At 48.2% G+C, this 20823-nt stretch overlaps 1 protein-coding gene across 1 annotated transcript in view; it reads left to right on the top strand.

Annotated features, from left to right (window-relative positions):
* notum (notum, palmitoleoyl-protein carboxylesterase) overlaps positions 1–20823 on the top strand; it is a 40927-nt gene that overhangs the window by 6675 nt on the left and 13429 nt on the right. The window contains exons 3-6 of the mRNA XM_033044221.1: positions 1119–1214; positions 5457–5517; positions 6826–6884; positions 9845–9947. Coding sequence (XP_032900112.1) covers positions 1119–1214; positions 5457–5517; positions 6826–6884; positions 9845–9947 — 319 coding nt within the window. The remainder of the gene's footprint in view (positions 1–1118; positions 1215–5456; positions 5518–6825; positions 6885–9844; positions 9948–20823) is intronic.

Consider the following 20823-nt stretch of genomic DNA (forward strand, 5'->3'; position numbering starts at 1 on the left):
TGCTATTATCATTGAAAGTACCATAAATAATGTAACCGGGGACAAGATATTCCAAGGAATCTGGATGAAGTATTATGATTTTTGGTTTACAGATACAGCGTGGAAAGAGGCCCTTCGGCCCATCGGTCACCCCATATAATAGCTCTGTCTTACACTCTACAGCCGATTTGCACAGTGCACACTAGAAGTTAATTAAATTTGCAACCCACACGTCTTTGGAGTGTGGGAGGAAACCAGAGCACCCGGAGAAAACCCACGTGGTCACAGGGAGAATGTGCAGCAAACTCAGTACAGATAGACAGAACCTGGGTTTGTAGGTTATTTGGCTTGGTATAATTGTGAATTGTTCCTAGTGTGTGTTGGATAGTGTTAGTGTGCGGGGTGATCGCTGGTTGGTGCGGGCTCGATGGGGCGGAAGGGCTGTTTCCGCACTGTATCTCTAAACAAAACTAAACCAAACTAGTGGAGAGGATGTTTCCACTAGTTCGAGAGTCTAGGACTAGAGGTCATAGCTCCAGAAATAAAAAATGTTCCCTGAGAAAGGAGATGAGGAGGAATTTCTTTAGTCAGAGGGTGGTGAATCTATGGAACTCATTGCCACAGAAGGCTGGGGAGGCTAAGTCAATGGATAGTTTTAAGGTAGAAGTAGATAGATTCTTGATTAGTACGGGTGTCTGGGGCTATGTGGTGAAGGGTGGAGAATGGGGTTAAGAGGGAAAGATAGATCAGCCATGATTGAAGGGCGGAGTAGACGTGATGGGCCGAATGGCCTATTCTGCTCCCCTCACTTACGAACATAGGTTTACGGTGAAGGGGAAAAGATTTAATAGTAATCTGAGAGGTAAATTTTCACACAGAGGGTGGAGGGTGTATGGAACAAGCTGCCAGAGGAGGTAGTCGAGGAAGGGACTATCCCATCATTTAAGAAACAGTTAGTCAGGTGCATGGATAGGACAGGTTTAGAAGGATTTGGGTCAAATGCAGGCAGATGGGGCTAGTGTAGCTGGGACATGTTGGCTGGTGTGGGCAAGTTGGGCCGAAGGGCCTGTTTATATGTTATGAATGTCTTGTTGTCCTACTGATACATATTAACCATGCCTCTTTGTCTGCTCTCCCAGGAGGTTGGTACTGCTTCAGCAAAGAGAACTGTGACAGCCGCTACAACTCCATGCACCGTCTGATGAGCTCCACCCACTGGCCTCACAGTAAAACAGGTGTGTGTCGGCAACCCAACAGCAAATACCGCCTCACGCTGGCCATCTGCAGAAATGCTGCAAATGCTCAGCATGTCAGGCGGCGTATGTGGATAGAGAAGGTCTTCAGAATCACATGGGAATCCGCAGTGGCGCAGCGGGTAGTCAGAGACTCCGGTTCGATCCCGACCGTGTGTGGGTGTGTGGGTGTGTGTCTGCGCGCGTGTGGAGTTTGCGCGTTCTCCCTGAAAACTCGTGGGTTTGCTCCGGGTGCTCTGGTTCCCCACCTCACACTCCAAAGGCGTGCATGTTTATTTAGGTGTGCGGTGGAACTGCAGATGCTGGTTTAAACCAAAGATAGACACAAAAAGCTGGAGTAACTCAGTGGGCCAGACAACATCTCTGGAGAAAAGGAATGGGTGACGTTTCAGGACGAGACCATCCTTCAGACCCCGAAACGTCACCTATCCCTTTTCTCCAGAGATGCTCTGATCCACTGAGTTACTCCAGCATTTTGTGTCTTATCTCAAGTTTCTAGGTCAATTGGGCTTTGGTAAATTTGTAACTTGTCCCTAATGTGTAGGATAGTGCAAGTGTATGCAGTGATCGCTAGTTGGTGCGGACCTGGTGGCCCATGGCCTGTTTCCACGCTGTATCCTACATCCCAAAGAGGTACGGGCTTGTAGGTTAATTGGCCTCTGTAAATTGCTGCTATCTTGTAGGGAGTGAGATCACACTGAACTGGTGTGAACCAGTGATCCTTGAGGGTTATTATTGCCATGTGTACTGAGGTACAGTGAAAAACTTTGTTTAACATGCTACCCATTCAGATACGATAACACTAATACTTGCATCAATACAATCAGGTCAAACTCAGGTACAATAGGTAGAGCAAAGGGGAAGATACTGAATGCAGAATATAGTTCTCAGCAGTGTAGCACATCAGTTCCAGAGACAAAGTCCAATGTCCACAATGGGGTAGAGGTGAATCGGACTGTACCCCCCCCCCCCCCGAGCTTATGGAAGGACCATTCAGAAGCCTGACAACAGAGGGGAAGAAGCTGTTCCTGAGTCTGGTGGTGCGCGGTGTCAAGCTTCTGTACCCAGTGGCGGACTGGGTCTAAAAATATTGGTTGCCAGGAGACAAAGGGGGCCCACTTCATCAGGGGCCCACTTGCCATCGGGCAAGCTGACACCCTGGCCAGTCCGCCACTGTCTGTACCTTCCGTGGGATAGGAATGAGGCATGGACTTGGTGGGCCGAAGGTTCTGTTTCCACGCTGTATCTCTAAACTAACCAAGTTGAGGACATTTTCATCAGTACCAGCAGTTCCAGATAGCTTTTATATTTCAACCTATGAGAGGTTATATTCAGCAAGTTCAGAGGCGGGGGGGGATGGCGATTTGAGTGGGGAAGGAAAGAGTGGGAAGAAAGAATAAAAAGGAATATCTGGAAGAGGGTGCAAGACAGAAGACATAGCACGCAACGAAAGAACAATAGACAATAGGTGCAGGAGTAGGCCATTCGGCCCTACAAGCCAGCACCACCATACTACCGGAATGAGTAGGTTAAACAATGATGAGCGTTTGTCGGCACTGGGCCTGTACTCGCTGGGGTTTAGAAGAATGAGGGTGAACCTCGTTGAAACGTACAGAATAATGAAAGGCTTGGATAGAGTGGATGTGGAGAGAATGTGTAAGAAAGAACTGCAGATGCTGGTCTAAATTGAAGGTAGACACAAAATGCTGGAGTCACTCAGCGGGTGAGGCAGCATCTCTGGAGAGAAGGAATGGGCGACGTTTCGGGTCTCGACCCGAAACGTCGCCCATTCCTTCTCTCCAGAGATGCTGCCTCACCCGCTGAGTGACTCCAGCATTCTGTGTCTACCTGTGGATGTGGAGAGGATGTTTCCACTAGTGGGAGAGTCTAGGACTAGAGGTCACAGCCTCAGAATTAAAGGGCCACCTTTTAGGAAGGAGATGAGGAGAAATCTCTTTAGTCAGAGGGTGGTGAATCTGTGGAATTCCTTGACACAGCAGGCTGTGGAGGCCAAGTCAGTGGATATTTCTATGGCAGAGATAGAAAGATTCTTCATTAGTACGGGTGTCAGGGGTTATGGGGAGAAGGGAGGAGAATGGGTTAGGAGGGAGAGGTGGATCAGACTTGATTGAATGGCAGAGTAGACTTGATGGGCCGAATGGCCTAATTCTACCCTTATCACTTTTGACCTTATGATCTTGTGAAAGCTTTTCACTGTACCTCGGTGGACGTGAGAATAAACTAAACTAAACTGGGAAGGAACAGACTTGAAGCTGCAAGAAAACAGTGCAGAGAAGATTCACTAAACTGATTCCTAAGATGGAGGAGGCATGTCATGAGCAAAGATGAACTATTGTGTCCATAGTGAATGGACTTTAGAAGAATGAGAAGTGAACTGTTTAAAATCTGTACGGTCTTAAGCCGCTGTGAAGATGTTGCCCCCATAGATGAATCTAAGTCTAAGGGGCAGAAAATAAATCGCTGGAAGAACTCCACGGGTTAAGCGGCATCTGTGGAGGCAAAAGGGTGGCCAACATGTTGGGTCAAGACCTTGCATCAGTCCTAAGAGTGCAAATGGAAGATAGTCAGACTATGAGAGTGTGTGGGAAGGAAATGCAGATGCCGGTTTACACTGAAGGTAGACACAATATGCTGGAGTAACTCAGTGGGTCAGGCAGCATCTGCGGAGAGAAGGAATGGGTGACCTTTTGGGTTGGACTTGAAGAAGCGATCCCGCCTGAAATGTCGCCTATTCTTTTTCTCCAGAGATGCTGCTTGACCCGCTGAGTTACTCCAGCATCTTGTGTCTATAGACGTGGGAGGGAGGGCTGAGGCAGAGATTGGAAGGTTTTTCCTCATCTCAGTCCTAAACGGCCTACCCCTTATTCATAAACTGTGACCCCTGGTTCTGGACTCTCCCAACATCAGGAACATTTTTCCTGCATCTCGCCTGTCCAATCCTTTAAGAGTTTTATATGTTTCTATAAGAGATAGGCAGAGATAAATTATTGATTAGTATGGGTGTCAGGAGTTATGGGGAGAAGGCAGGAGTATGGGGTTAGGAGGGAAGAGACAGATCATCCACGATTGAATGGAGGAGTAGACTTGATGGGCAGAATGGCCTAATTCTGCTCCTATCACTTATGAACTTACGATGGTGTAGGTGTTAGAAACTGCTGGTACAATGTCTTTCACAACCCCATGAATGTAACCGAGGATGTAATGCTGAGGATAGATACAAAACGTGGGGGGGGGGGGGGGGAGGTGGCTGGCTAGGGTGGGGGGGTTGTGGGAAGTGGGGGCTGCTGCCGTGTTTGATGGCAGCTTTCAGCTTTGTCGGCACCAAAACGTGGCGACACTTGCGTATTACCCAGCTTGTATGCAAAACAAAGCATTTCACTGTGCCGAGATACAGGTGGGTATAGAGTATCATTCATTCATTCTTTCCAATAGCGGCCCTTTATGGAACTGCCAACGAAAAAGGTAAGTAATGAAGGAAAATCAGTGAAGAATTAAAATTAAACAGTATGTTTGGGTTGTGATCATTCGGTGAATTATATTATGGAAAACCAATAAAAACGTGAAAATAAAAATGGCGGCCTTGTGCCTCCAACGAACTTGAGGCCTGGTTGCCATGGTGACCCCAGACAGGAGAGTGGGCTGCATCAGACAGCTAGGCCTCAAGTAGTGGATCATTAGGCCTTGCCCCTGATAGCAATTCCTATTGCGCTCTCAAAAAATGTCTCAGACAATCAGAGAGCCTGAGATTTTAAATAATCGGAAGAATAAAACATGTCTCCGATAAAATGTGCAGGGAGGAAATGCAGAGACCGAAGATAGACACAAAGTGCTGGAGTAACTTAACGGGTCAGGCAGCATCTCTGGAGAGAAGGAATGTGTGACGTTTCGGGTCGAGACCCTTCTGAGGGGAAGGTGACAACGAGGCACACAATCAGTAAAATTAATCAGGAGGACGGTGAATTAGTCGGGAGAACTCGGGAGGGGAAGGGACTGAGAGAGAGAGAGGGAATGCAAGTTGAAGTTAGAGAACTCAAATTTTCATACCGTTGGTTTTTAAGCTGTCCAGGAGAAATATGAGGTGATGTTTCTCCAATTTGCGCTGGGCCCCAGTTTGTCATTGGAGGAGGCCCGATAGATAAACTGTGTTGTATTAACAAAGTCGATGACCTCTGGACCTGACCTCTTGGGTTATCCTTCCAACAGGAACTGGAATGCTGTCTTCTCAGCCGGAAGAAAACCCTTACTGGTGGAATGCTAATATCGTGTAAGTTCAGCTCGATAAGATTCAATAAAAGGACCTCAATAAGGCGGGAGGGAAATAGAAAAGGAAGAAGCACTGGGCCATATCAAACAAATCAAACAACGCAAAACCACTGTAAAATCAAAACATTGCAAATAGAATATGCGGGAGAACCCTTTAGCAGGTCAGGCAGCATCTGTGGAGAGAGAATCAGTCACTGCGCTTCACGTCTGGGGCTCTTTATCAGAACTGTGAAAGAATGAAAGCAAGAGAAGGCACAAAGTGGCGCAGCGGTAGAGTTGCTGCCTCACAGCTCCGGAGACCCAGGTTCGATCCTGACTACGGGTGCTGTCTGTGTGGAGTTTGCACGTTCTCCCTGTGACCTGCATCGGTTCACTCCGGGTGCTCCGGTTTCAGTTGCCTGATACCAGCTGGGAAGAAACTATCCCTGAATCTGGAGGTGTGCTGTGTCTTCTCCTCTGGGGGTGGTAAGTGGTGAAGACGGGGCTGTGAAATAACTTAGACATCGGAGAGACACTGATGCATTTCTAGCTCCCAGCCTAGACTTGTTCTGAAAGTAAACAAACTCCTTTCCTCCCATTCATTCTGGGTTTGGTGATCTGGGAAGGTTTAAGAACGCCTTTACTGGTGCTGACTCTCTGGCCTTGCCCTGTGTATTGGCACGTTGTAACCCTAGCAGAAACTCAAGACGGGCTCCAAAGGTTATTATAGAAGCAAACACTCGTTGCTTAGACTTTTCTTAGCCTCGGAGCGTCCCAGAGCATTTCACAGCCAACAGTAGCTCTTGTTGAGTTGAGTTTAGTTTAGTTTAGTTTGGTGATACAGCACAGAAACAGGCCCCTCGGCCCACCGAGTCCACCCTGTCCAGCGATCCCCGCACACAAACACTATCCTACATACACGTGGGAGAATTTACGCTTACACCAAACCTACAAACCTGTACGTTTTTGGAATGTGGGAGGAAACCGTAGCACCCGGAGAAAACCCACGCAGGTCACGGGGAGAACATACAAACCCCGTACAGACAGCACCCGTAGTCAGGATCGAACCCGGGTCTCTGGCGCTGTGAGGCAGCAACTCTACCACCCGTGCCATGTGCTCTGGAGAACACGGATGGGCGGCATTACAGGTTGGGCCCTTTCTTCAGATTATAGGTGACGTTTCGGGACAGGACTTTTCTTCAAAGCATAAGCGACATTTTGTGTCAGGACCCTTCTTCAGGCCATTATTCTGTACAATTCCTTGACATACCTTCCCCATTGAGCTGCATTGATTGCATTTGATAATTGTGCTTCTGTTTTTCCATTTCAGTTTCATCCCTTACTGCTCGAGTGACGTGTGGAGTGGGGCGTCCCCGAAAACCGAGAAAAGTAAGCCCTCCTCTTGTTTCTGTGGTGTTATGAGTGGTACCCACCCCTACAGATCTTAATTGGAGACACTCAATGAATGTATAGGGTAAGGGAGCATGCAGAGCCGCTGCCTCACGGCACCAGAGACCCTGGTTCAATCCTGATCTCGGTTGCTGCCTGTGTGGAGTTTGCAGGTTCTCCCCGTGATCGCGTGGGTTTCCTCCGGGTGCTCCGATTCCCTCTCACGTCCCTTCAGGCAAAAGGTTGCGGAAGTATGAAAACGTATTGTCCTTCCCCTGACTGGTTAGCACGCAACAATAGCTTTTTCACTGCACCTCGGTACACGTGACAATAAACTAAACTGAAAAACAGATACAGGGGCAGTCTCTTCCCATCTGTTATCAGGCAACTTATGCCCCTGTCCCACTTAGGAAACCTGAACGGAAACCTCTGGAGACTTTGCGCCCCACCCAAGGTTTCCGTGCGGTTCCCGGAGGTTGCGGGTGGTTGCCGGAGGTTGCAGGTAGTGGAAGCAGGTAGGGAGACTGACTAAAACCTCCGGGAACCGCACGGAAACCTTGGGTGGGGCGCAAAGTCTCCAGAGGTTTCCGTTCAGGTTTCCTAAGTGGGACAGGGGCATAAACCATCCTATCACCAACTAGAGAGCGGACCATCTGCAGCATTGGATACCCTTGTGCTATTTTTAAGCAGACTTTACTGGACTTGTACTAAATGTTATTCTCATAATCCTGTATCTATACCTTGGACGGCTTAATTGTAATCATGTACAGGCGTTCCACTGGCTGGATACCACACGACAAAAAAAGCTTTTCACTGTATCTCGGTACACGTGACTATAAACTAAACTAAATTAAACAAATAAGGGAGTAAGAGAATGACCACCAACTACCTCATTGGAGACCCTCGGTCTATTTTTAATCAGACTAGATAGCACGGGAGAAAATAGTTTTTCACTTTTATCTCGGTACATGTGACAATGACAAACGAAACGAAACTGAAACTAAGTAAAGACGTGCGGTTTCGTAGGTAATTGACCTCTGTAAAATTGCCCCAAGTGTTTGGGAATGGATGCAAATGTGAGATAACATAGAACTAGTGTGGACAGATGATCGACGGTGGGCATGGACCCGGCAGGCCAAAGGGCCTGTTTCCGTGCTGTAAATCTGAAGTCTTCTTAGGCCTCTTTCGGTCATGGCTGACCATGGGTGTCTCCAGGGGGCTATTCCCTATATGGAGGACGCCTGTGCGTGACTTTGTTTAACGTGGGGAGACACCCCCGCAGCCACCTTGACAGATCTGGGTCAGGATCCAGTGGCATGGAGTCCAAGACGACCGGAGACCCTTTTCTGCTGCAGCCCTCATCCGCCTTCCCAGCCGTTGTGACGCTCCACTAAGGTCAGCCATCGTCCTCTGCCTGTTTCCACCGTTGAGGTCTTGGTTGGATTGCTCTTTGTCAGAGACCTCCCCCTCGACCTTACCGCCGTGGGTGGCCCTACCAGTAGCATAGCTCCAGACGGCATCGCTCTCAGGATCTCAGGACCACACAAGCTTCTCCACCACGACAAGGTGACAATCCACAGAGAAGAAATCTGAAGTAAACTGAACTAAATTCACTGTGCGGAGAAAGGAACTGCAGCTGCTGGTTTTTACCAAGGATCGACACAAAGTGATGGAGTTACTCAGCGGGTCGGGCAGCAACTCTGGAGATAAACGATGGGTGTGGTGTCAGGTTGGGACCCTTCATCGGACTGGTTGTGATAAGGAGGGACAGCTTGGGGCGGGGAAATGTCTGGCAAGTGATTGTTGGACACAGGTATACACATGGATATAGTCAATAGACAATAGACAATAGGTGCAGGAGTAGGCCATTCGGCCCTTCGAGCCAGCACCGCCATTCAATGTGATCATGGCTAATCATCCACAATCACTACCCCGTTCTTGCCTTCTCCCCATATCCCCTGACTCCGCTATCTTTTAGAGCTCTATCTAGCTCTCTCTTGAAAGCATCCAGAGAACCTGCCTCCACCGCCCTCTGAGGCAGAGAATTCCACAGACTCACCACTCTCTGTGAGAAAAAGTGTTTCCTCGTCTCCGTTCTAAATGGCTTACTCCTTATTCTTAAACTGTGGCCCCTGGTTCTGGACTCCCCCAACATCGGGAACATGTTTCCTGCCTCCAGCGTGTCCAAACCCTTAACAATCTTATATGTTTCAATGAGATACCCTCTCATCCTTCTAAACTCCAGAGTGTACAAAGCCCAGCTGCTCCATTCTCTCAGCATATGATAGTCCCGCCAATCCGGGAATTAACCTTGTAAACCTGCTCTGCACTCCCTCAATAGCAAGAATGTCCTTCCTCAAATTAGGGGACCAAAACTGCACACAATACTCCAGGTGTGGTCTCAATAGGGCTCTGTACAACTGCAAAAGGATGGAATGGGAATGCAGGGAATGAAGAGATAAGGACCATGAGCAGGCAGAGGAGATCAGTATATCTTGGTATCGTGTTCGGCACAAACATCGTGGGCCAAATGGCCTGTTTTTAGTTTCGTTTTTGGTTTAGTTTATAGATACGGCCCACCGTGTCTGCGCTAACCAGCGATCCCTGAACATTAACAATATCCCCCCCACAAGAGAGACAATTTTTAACATTTGCATCAAGCCAATGAACCTACAAACCTGCACGTCTTTGGAGCGTGGGAAGAAACCGAAGATTTCGGAGAAAACCTACGCAGGTCACGGGTGGAACGTACAAACTCCGTACAGACAGCACCTGTAGCCGGGATGGAACCCGGGTCTCCGGCGCAGCAAGGGCTGCAAGGCAGCAACTCTACCGCTGCCCCACTTCTTGTGCTGCATCTTTCTTTGTTCTATGTCTCTGTTCCAAGCAATATTGTTTTATGTCCAAGCCATTCTTTGTCCGAAGTCACCACAAATGTCTCTCCTCGTTCTTTGTTGCAGGTGACTATGCTTTCATGGGAGCGCTGATTATACAAGAGGTAGTCAAAGAACTATTGACCAAAGGCCTTGAAAATGCAAAGATTCTTCTGTTAGCAGGCACCAGGTACGTTGTTTGTGTTTACGGGACCCCGATGCTAAGGCTCCCACCCTCTTCTGAGATACGATCAAATGCTTCTTATAGATCAAAGCAAATTCAGTGTGGAGAACAGATCACCTCGCTTATGATCAAATATCCATTTAGATCTTAAATACTGGCCACAGCCCTTAAAGATTAAATTCCATTCCGTCTCACCTGCAATATTTGATAAGATAAAATTAACGTGAATTAATTCATCTTTGCATCACGTCGATGAAACGGTTAGCATTTGTTGCCTTTGAATGAAAGTCTTCAGGTTGTAACTTCTTTGTGAATGAAGTCTTCAGGTTGTAACTTCTTTGTGAATGAAGTCTTCCAGTCTAATTCGAGTTCCTTATTCTCTAATCAAGACATGAAACTAGGCAAGGGCGGCACGGTGGCGCAGCGGGTAGAACTGCTGCCTCACAGCGCCAGAGACCCGGGTTCGATCCTCACCACGGCCGCTGTCTGTATGGAGATTGTACGTTCTCCCTCGTCACCTCCGTGGGTTTTCTCCGTCCGGGTGCTCCGGTTTCCTCCCCCTCTCGGAAGACGTGCGGGCTTTACAGGGAGATAGACATAAGACGCTGGAGTAACTCAGCGGAGCAGGCAGCATCTCTGACGAAAAGGAATGGGTGACGTTTCGGGTTGAAACCATTCCTCAGACTGAGACTCAGTCGGAGAGGTAAACAGAGAGATAAGGAAGGGCAAGGTGTGAAAATGAGAGATCAAAGGAGACAATGTTCAAGGAGAAAGGATCATTGTTAATGAAGGAAAATGCTCAGGTTAGTTTAGTTTAGAGATATAGTGTGGAAACAGGCCCTTCGGCCCATCGAGTCTGTACCAACTAGCAATCATCACACTCTAAAGGGTCTGTCTCACTTTCACGACCTAATTCACGACCTTTTTTACTTGTGGACATTTTTCATCATGTTGAAAAAACGCCCCGACCTACTTGATGCCACGAGTACCTACGAGTGGCATCACGACCTCGTGACGACCATGCTGCGAGTATGAGTCAAGGGCAAACTCGGCAGAGGTCGTGAATTAGGTCATGAAAGTGGGACAGGCCCTTAACACTATCCTGCACACTAGGGACAACCTACAATTTTACTAAGCCAATTAGCCTACAAAAACATGAGCATCTTTGGAGTGTGGGAGGAAACCCGGAGTTCCCGGAGAAAAGCCACGCAGGTCACGGGGAGAACGTACAAACTCCAAACAGACATCACCCGTCATCAGGATGGAACCCGGGTCCCGGGTGTTGCTAGGCAGCAACTCTACCGCTGTGCCACCGTGCCCTGTAGCATGTGGAATGGGCCATTGTGAATCCTGCCTTGCAAGGCTTGGTTCTCAAGGCTTGTAGCCATTGTTCCATGAGTTTGGAACGTTCAAAATGCTGGGAACCGAGAATGCTGAAAATAGTCCATGGCTCACCCGCTCTCGTGAAATTGAAATGAGATAGAATAAAACAGCAGGGGAGTTGGATGATATCTCTCTCTCTCTCTCTCTCTCTCTCTCTGGCTCAGAGGTAAGAGCTCGCAAACCTTCTCTTGTTTCTTGGCATTTGAAATCTGTTCTCTCAGCATCTCTGATCCACGCAGTATCCATCACGACCCCCCGCTCTGCTGACTGCCCCGCGGCCCCTCCACTGCGAGAGGAGTCGCTGCTCGGAGTTTAGTTTTGTTCCGTTAGATTCAGTTTAGAGATACAGCGCAGAAACGGGTCCACGCCGACCAGCGATCCCCGCAAACCAACACTATCCTACAGGGACAGTAGACAATAGGTGCAGGAGTAGGCCATTCGACCCTTCGAGCCAGCGCCGCCATTCAATGTGATCATGGCTGACCATCCACAATCAGTACCCCGTTCCTGCCTTCTCCCCATATCCCCTGACTCCGCTATTTTTAAGAGCCCCATCCAGCTCTCTCTTGAAAGCATCCAGAGAACCGGCCTCCACCGCCCTCTGAGGCAGAGAATTCCACAGACTCACCACTCTCTGTGAGAAAAAGTGTTTCCTCGTCTCCATTCTAAATGGCTTACTCCTTATTCTTAAACTGTGGCCCCTGGTTCTGGACTCCCCCAACATCGGGAACATGTTTCCTGCCTCTAGCGTGCCCAAACCCTTAACAATCATACGTTTCAATGAGATACCCTCTCATCCTTCACATTTTACAATTGATAATTTACATTTAACACCAAGCCGATTAACCTACAAACCTTTTTAAGAAAGAACTGCAGATGCTGGAAAAATCGAAGGTAGACAAAAATGCTGGAGAAACTCAGCGGGTGAGGCAGCATCTATGGAGCGAAGGAATAGGTGACGTTTTGGGACACCCGAAACGTCACCTATTCCTTCGCTCCATAGATGCTGCCTCACCCGCTGAGTTTCCCCAGCATTTTTGTCAACCCACAAACCTGTAAGTCTTTTGTTGGGAGTGTGGGAAGAAACCAGAGATGCCAGTGAAAGCCCACGCGGGTCACGGGGAGAACGTGCAAACTCCGTGCAGACAGCGTCCATAGTCAGGATCGATCCTGGGTTGATTATAGTACCACTTTCTACTCTATCCTCATTATTTCACTCCCCTCTCAACGTTTATCATCTACGTAACTAAATATACCAGCCCTGTCTTGCCCCCGCTCAAATTCCAGTTCCTGGTTCACGCCTATTTTAATCTGTGACGTTTGTCTCCTAATTTTATACTTGGCCATGCAGTCGGTAACTCTATCTCTCTCGTACAGAACTGACCTATCCAAACCCATGAACTGTGGTTCCTCTCTTACCAAGCTGTGGATGGTTTAGTTTAGAGATACGGCACGGAAACAGGCCTTTCGGCACACCGAGTCCGGACCTTGCACGCTAACACCATCCTACACACACGTACAAGGGGTAGTTTTTACATTGATACCAAGCCAATTAACACATAGAAACATAGAAAATAGGTGCAGGAGTAGGCCATTCGGCCCTTCGAGCCTGCACCGCCATTCAATATGATCATGGCTGATCCCTTTCGCCACAAGGGCCACATCTAACTCCCTCTTAAATATAGCCAATGAACTGGCCTCAACTACCTTCTGTGGCAGAGAATTCCACAGATTCACCACTCTCTGTGTAAAAAATGATTTTCTCATCTCGGTCCTAAAAGACTTCCCTCTTATCAATTAAACTGTGACCCCTTGTCCTGGACTTCCCCAACATCGGGAACAATCTTCCTGCATCTAGCCTGTCCAACCCCTTAAGAATTTTGTAAGTTTCTATAAGATCCCCCCTCAATCTTCTAAATTCTAGCGTGTTTAGAAACCTGGTGGACAAAAATGCTGGAGAAACTCAGCGGGTGAGTCAGCATCTATGGAACGAAGGAATGGGTGACGTTTCGGGTCGAGACCCTGAGAGTAACAAATTTGTTTAGACTGACAGAGTCTCTTGCCCAGAGTAGGTGAATGTATGTAACGAGGTAGTTGAGGTAGGGACTATCCCAACGTTTTGAAACATTTAGACAGGTACATGGATAGGACAGGTTTGGAAGGATATGGATCAAAGGTGGGACTAGTGTAGCTGGGACATGTTGGCCGGCGTGAGCAAGTTGGGCCAAAGGGCCTGTTTCCACGCTGTATCACTCTATGACTCCATGGCAGTACATCATTACTTTGGCAGCCAAGAAGAGCTATTTGACTGTTTTTTTTTGCATTGGAAACAAGCCGGCCATGTTAAATCCGGGGACCACTTGGGGAAGAGCGACCACAGTGTTATTATGCCCAATGTATGAATAGCCAGGAACAAGAAAAGCAAGAGGCATGTGCGCTGAACTTGAAATAGCTAATTATACTGAGATTAAAAAAGGGACCTTGCCTAGATTAAAGGGAGTGAAAACTTGGCAAACAGGACTGTACTTAACACGAAATGAATCAACAGGAAACAGACAAAGTACAAATTAAATATATTTCAGTGAGGCAAAAAAAGGAAAGATATTGATGATCAATAGGCAAATAGAGAAAGGCAGGGAACAGGTTAAGGATCTGAAGTAGACAAAAAATGCTGGAGGAACTCAGCGGGTCAGGCAGCATCTAGGGAGAGAAGGAATAGGTGACGTTTTGGGTCGAGACCCCTCTTCAGACTCAAAGAATGAAAGATTAAGGATCCAAATGTCTCACCGCGACCACTCCCCCTTCTCCCCTCTCCCCTCCCCCCTCCCCCTTCTCCCCTCTCCCATCGGGCAAGATACAAAAGTGTGAAAACCTCCAGATTTAGAGACAGTTTCTTCCCAGCTGTTATCAGGCAACTGAACCATCCTATCAACATCTAGAGAGGGTTCTGAGCTACAATCTACCTCATTGAAGACCCTCGGACTATCTTTAATCGGACTTTACTGGACTTTATCTTGCACTAAACAGTATCCCCTTTATTCTGTATCTGTACACTGTGGATGGTTCGACTGTAATCATGTATAGTATTTGTGCTGACTGACTAGCACGCAACAAAAAGCTCTTCACTGTGCCTCGGTAACGAGAGAATAAACTAAACTATACTAAACTAGCTATTCCCACAGATGTTAATTAGGCAGAGGTTCACCTGCACCTCTTCCAAACCTCATCTATTGCATCCGCTGCTCTAGGTGTCAGCTGTTCTACATCGGTGAGACCAAGCGTAGGTTTGGCGATCGCTTCGCCCAACACCTCCGCTCGGTTCGCACTAACCAACCTGATCTCCCGGTGGCCCAGCACTTCCAACTCCCCCTCCCATTCCGAATCCGACCATTCTGTCCTGGGCCTCCTCCATGGCCAGAGTGAGTCCCACCGGAAATTGGAGGAGCAGCACCTCGTATTTCGTTTGGGCAGTTTACACCCCAGTGGTATGAACATTGACTTCTCCAATTTCAGGTAGTCCTTGCTTTCTCTATCCTCCCCCTCCTCCCCCTTCCCTTCCCAGCTCTCCCACAGCCCACTGTGTCCGCCTCTTCCTTTCTTCCTCCCCCCCCCCCCCCCACCTCCACATCAGTCTCAACCCAAAACCCTTCACCTATTCCATCGCTCCATAGATGCTGCCTCACCCGCTGAGTTGCTCCAGCATTTTTCGATTTTTCTAGCATCCGCAGTTCTTTCTTAAACATTCCCACAGAAGTGGGTGAAGAATTCCTGAGTTTAGGCTTCAGTTCAAAACACTCAAAATTCAAAGTATCAAATTACCTGGATGTGATTCTGGGGACAACCAAGGAAGAAATAGATAAGGTACCCTGACAATCATTTCCTGAAGACGACAAGGAATGTGCTTTAGGTCATTAAGCTGGGAAGAGTGGAGAGAGGATTTGCAATGATGTTGCCAGCATTCGAGGGCCTGAGCTGCAGGGGGAGGTTTGGCAGGCTAGGACTTTATTCCTTGGAGCACAGGAGGCTGAGGAATGTATAAAACCGTGAGGGGAAACAGTAGTATGAAACTGTGAGTCTTTTACCCAGAGAAGGGGAATCAAGAACCAGAGGTCATGGGTTTACAGTGAGAGGAACAAGTTTTAAGAGGAATCTGAGGGGCAATTCTTTCACTCAGAGGGCGGTGGGTGCATGGAACGAGCTGGCAGAGGAGATAGTTGAGGCAGGTACTATTGCAACGTTTATGAAACATTTAGATAGGTACGTGGATAGGACAGGTTTGGAGGGATATGGACCAGACGCAGGTAGATGGGACTAATGTAGATGGGACATGTTGGCCGGTGTGGGCAAGATGGGCTGAAGGGCCTGTTTCCGTGCTATATGAATGATTCTGCTATGTGAGATTTTGCATCCCACAACCTTTTGAGGCAGCGACTGTAGAAACATTAAAAAGATACTTAGACAGGGACATGGATAGGAAAGGTTTAAGGGCCTGTCGCACTTGCCGATTTGGTTTCGCCGACCCCCGGCATCATTGACTGACGTATCAGATCACCGAAAAATTTGTGGCCGTGACGCGGCGTGATGACGTATGACGCGCTGTGTTTTTTCAAGTGTCGCAACATTTTTTTTCTCGCCGCTGGATTTTGAAATGTTCAAAATCTTTTGGCGACACTGATATGACGCCAGCCGTCGCCGAAAATAATCAGCAAGTGGGACAGGCCCTTTAGGGTGATGTGGGCCAAACGCAGGCAGACAGGAGTAACGTTGCTAATCTTTCCTACACATTGAGCAAGCGGTGGTAAGCTGCCTTTCGAAACACTGCAGTCTGTGTGTGGAGGGCACTTCCACCGTTTTAACATTGAAAACAGGAAATATTAGACAGTGTGATATTCCCAATAAAATAGAACACATAAATAGCACAGTTCAGCACCAGGCCCTTTGGCCCACATTGTCCATGCCGAATGTGATGTAAACTAAAGATAAACGCAAAGTGCTGGAGTAACTCAGCGGGCCAGTCAGCATCTCTGGAGAGAAGAAATGGGCGAGGTTTCGGCTCAGACAGGTCTCGAACCGAAAAACGTCACCCATTCCACCTCTCCAGAGATGCTGCCTAGTTCCGCCTAGTTACTCCAACACTTTGTGTCGATCTTCGGTATAAACCTGAATCCGCAGTTCCTTTCCACACATGGAGTAAACTAATCTTCTCTGCCTGCACGTGGTCCATATCCCATCTAGAAGCCTCTTAAACGCCACTGTGTATCTATCTGCCTCCACCCCCACCCATGGCAGCGCTGGCGTTCCAGGCACCCACCACCCTATTGTGTGAAACAACACGTGCCCTGCACATCCCCTTTAAACGTTGCTGCTCTCACCTTGATTCTCTGCCCACTAATCGTTCCTTTCCACTGGTAGTCCTTTCCACCCGCTGGTAAAAAAAAGGGACCATTTATTTACAAGCAAGAAAAAATGCATCGTCTTTCGCAGCCTTCAATTCTCTGGTTCAACTTGGCTTCCCAAAGTTTTTAGCAACATCAGAGGAAGAATAGCCAGGGCGGCATGGTGGCGCAGTGGGAGGGCTGCTGCTTCCCAGCGCCAGACGCCCCCGGTTCGATCTTGACCTCGGGTGCTGTCTGTACGGAGTTTGTCCGTACTCCCTGTGACCGCGTGGGGTTTTCCTGGGCGACTGTGATTTCTTCCCACATGCCGAATAGTTGCGGGCTTGTCCAGTCAGTTCAGGCGGAGTTTGTGCTTGAAGACGGAAAAATGCAGCGACTCGCTCCTCTCTTTGACAATGTCCGTTCCCAATACCACTGATTCCCTGCAATGGAATGTAGTGAGGGAGGATGGATGAGACGCTGAGCGGCTGCACGCCACTGATCCAAGAGTTGAACAAAGAGTGTGTAACAATAGACAGTAGGTGCAGGAGTAGGCCATTCAGCCCTTCGAGCCAGCACCGCCATTCAATGTGATCATGGCTGATCATCCACAATCAGTTCCTGCCTTCTCCCCTGACTCTGCTATCTTTAAGAGCTCTATCTAAGAGAGACAGTATCTGGAGAATTGGCCTCCACTGCCTTCTGAGGCAGAGAATTCCACACACTCACAACCCTCGGTGTGAAAAAGTTTTCCCTCATCTCCATTAGAAACTGTCATTGAAACATATAAGATTGTTAAGGGTTTGGACACGCTAGAGGCAGGAAACATGTTCCCGATGTTGGGGGAGTCCAGAACCAGGGGCCGCAGTTTAAGAATAAGGAGTAAGCCATTTAGAACGGAGACGAGGAAACACTTTTTCTCACAGACAGTGGTGAGTCTGTGGAATTCTCTGCCTCAGAGGGCGGTGGAGGCAGGTTCTCTGGATGCTTTCAAGAGAGAGCTAGATAGGGGTCTTAAAAATAGCAGAGTCAGGGGCTATGGGGAGAAGGCAGGAACGGGGTACTGATTGGGGTTGATCAGCCATGATCACTTTGAATGGGCTCGAAGGGCCGAATGGTCTACTCCTGCACCTATTGTCTATTGTTTGTAGGTTCATTGTAAATGATGCGTAGGATAGTGCTACAGGTTTGTAGGTTAATTGGCTTGGTAAGTGTGTTAAAAAAAATTGTCCCTGGTGTGTTTAGGATAGCGTTAACGTGCGGGGATCGCTGGTCGGCGCGGGCTCGGTGGGCCAAAGGTCGTGCTACCGCGCTGTATCTCTAAACTAAAACTTATAAGGAATTGAGTTTGGGGACGGTATCTGCAAGCAGTCAGTTTCTCCGTGACCCTGGTGAACATTTCACTGGGTAACGAGGGAACACAGTGAGCGCTTTATTCCCCGGTGAGAAACGCCCGGCGGCTGGAGAAAATACTTGAAGCGACATCAGTCAGGAAGGTTCGATCTCCACACCCTTCCAGCTCCTTGTGCCACCTCGAAGGGCTGTTAAAAAACGAGGATCTGTCCCAACATTGTGGCCTGACTTCAAAGCGAGGTCCCGGAGATTAAAGAAACGTTCCATTTACCCAGCCTGGGAGTATATTTGTTTTTATTGCGGAATTGCCATTAATGGCCGGGTAGCCCTTCCTACGAACAAACATCGTTTCATGTGGCTCTGGTGTAATCACCACCATTGCTCACTTAGCTTTTGTACAAAGGCTTTTGAAATAGTAGAAAATGTTTTTGTTCATTAAACTCATGAGGCGGCCTGGACCAGGGTAAACAGAGAGGGAGAGAGAGAGTTATTTCTCTTGGCAGAGAGAGAGAGAGAGAGAGAGAGAGTCGTAACTGGAGGGGGGGGGGGGCAGAGATTTACACTAATTGGATGAAGGATTAGGAAAGGATTTGAGAAGATATTATTCCGCTTTAGGAAGGACGGAGGTCTGGAACTGATTGAGCGAAAGGGAGGTGGAGACGGAAGCTCTCGCTGCGTATAAAACATTGCCCGCTGCGCACTTGCAGGGTGGCAAGGTGGTAGAGCCCAGGACCCAGGTTCCAACACTTGCAGGGTGGCAAGGTGGTAGAGCCCAGGACCCAGGTTCCATCATGTACCCTGGACACTCCTTCTCCATTCTTCCTGTTTTTTTTCACGTGGATGTGGATGTTGCCCAGACTTGAGGGCCTGAGCTATAGGGAGAGTCACGCAGTGCGGAAACAGGCCCTTCGGCCCAACTCGCCCATGCTGACCGATGTGTCCCATCTACACTAGTCCCCCCCCCCCTGCCTGCATTTGGCCCACATATCCCTGCTAAATCTGTCCTGTCCATGTCTAAACTACCTCCTCTGGCAGCTCGAAGGCTAGGACATTATTCCTTGACGTGCAGGAGGATGAGGCATGATCTTATAGAGGTGTATAAGTTCATAAGAGGAACAACGCAGGAACAGGCCCTTCAGCCCACAATGTCAGTGCTGAAAAATAATGCCAAGACCAACTCTTATCCACCTGAACATAACGCTCTCCTTCAGATCTCTGAACGTCCACATGCCTATCCAAATGTCTCTTAAATACCTCGTCAAGTCAAGTCAAGTCACTTTTATTTCTATAGCACATTTAAAAAACAACCTGTCATTTTGCCTCAAAACTTTACAACTTTTGTACTTCGTGCCACTTGCGATATGTTCCATTTCGTGCATCATGTTCCCAATATTGGGAGAGTCCAGAACCAGGGGCCAGAGGTTAAGAATAAGTGGTAAGCCATTTAGAGTGGAGATGAGGAAATACTTTTTCACGGTGAGTGTGTGGATGATCAGCTATGATCACATTGAATGGCGGTGCTGGCTCGAAGGGCCGAATGGCCTGTTCTTGCACCTATTGTCTATTGTCTATAGCACTGTGTTCTGCACCAGATCCCAGCATCTGCAGTCCCTTCCATCTCCATCTTGATTCCATCTGTTGACTGTTCAACACATATGTCCCGCAGCAGGGGAGATGTTGATGGCGAATATCAAGCGATACTTTGTTTAAGAAAGAACCGCAGATGCTAGTAAAATCGAAGGTAGACAGAAAAATGCTGGAGGAGCTCAACGGGTGAGGCAGCATCTATGGAGGGAAGGAACAGGCGATGTTTCGGGTCGAGACCCTTCTTCAGACTGACTAGCGATAAGGGAATGGAGAGATATATAGACAGTGACATGGAGAGATAAAGAACAAAGATGTGCAAAAAGGTTACGATGATAAAAGAAGCAGGCCATTGTCAACTGTTTGTCGGGTGAAAACGAGAAGCTGGTGTGACTTGGGTGGGGGAGGGATAGAGAGAGAGGCAATGCCGGGGCTACCTGGTGAGAGAAATTAATATTCACAGCACTGGGCTGTAAACTGCCCAAGCTAATTGAAGAAATGTTTAAGAAAGAACTACAGATGCTGGAAAAATTGAAGGTAGACAAAAATACTGGAGAAACTCAGCGGGTGAAGCAGCATCTATGGAGCGAAGGAATAGAGTCTGAAGAAGGGTCACGACCCGAAAAGGCCCCTATTCCTTCACTCCATAGATGCTGCCTCACCCGCTGAGTCAGTGTCTCCAGCATTTTTGTCTGCCTTCGAATTTTCCAGCATCTGCAGTTCTTTCTTAAACAAGGATAGTCCGAGGGTCACCAATGAGGTAGAGAGTAGGTTCAGGTCAGCTCTCTGGTTGTGGTAGGATGATTCAGTTGCCTGATAACAGCTGGGAAGAAACTGTCACTGATTCCGATTGGTGTGCGTTTCCACATCATGGGAATCCCACGGACTATCTTCGATCGGACTTTACTGACTTTATCTTGCACAAACGTTATTCACGTTTTTCCCTGCATCGTGTATCTGTTCACCCTGGACGGCTCGATTGTAATCATGTGCCGTCTTTCCGCTGACTGGCTGGCCCGCAACACAAGCTTTATGCTGTACCTCGGTACAATATTAGTATTATTATTATTATTATTAAATCGTTGAAAACATTAGTGACACGGTGGTGCTGGGTTCCGATAGGATAGTCGGCGACTAAACTGTCTCCCCCACCTGGTTTGCCAGGTGAGGAGGGGGCTGTGGACCCC

This window comes from Amblyraja radiata, chromosome 26, assembly GCF_010909765.2.
Source record: "Amblyraja radiata isolate CabotCenter1 chromosome 26, sAmbRad1.1.pri, whole genome shotgun sequence".
NCBI classification, from domain to species: Eukaryota; Metazoa; Chordata; class Chondrichthyes; order Rajiformes; family Rajidae; genus Amblyraja; species Amblyraja radiata.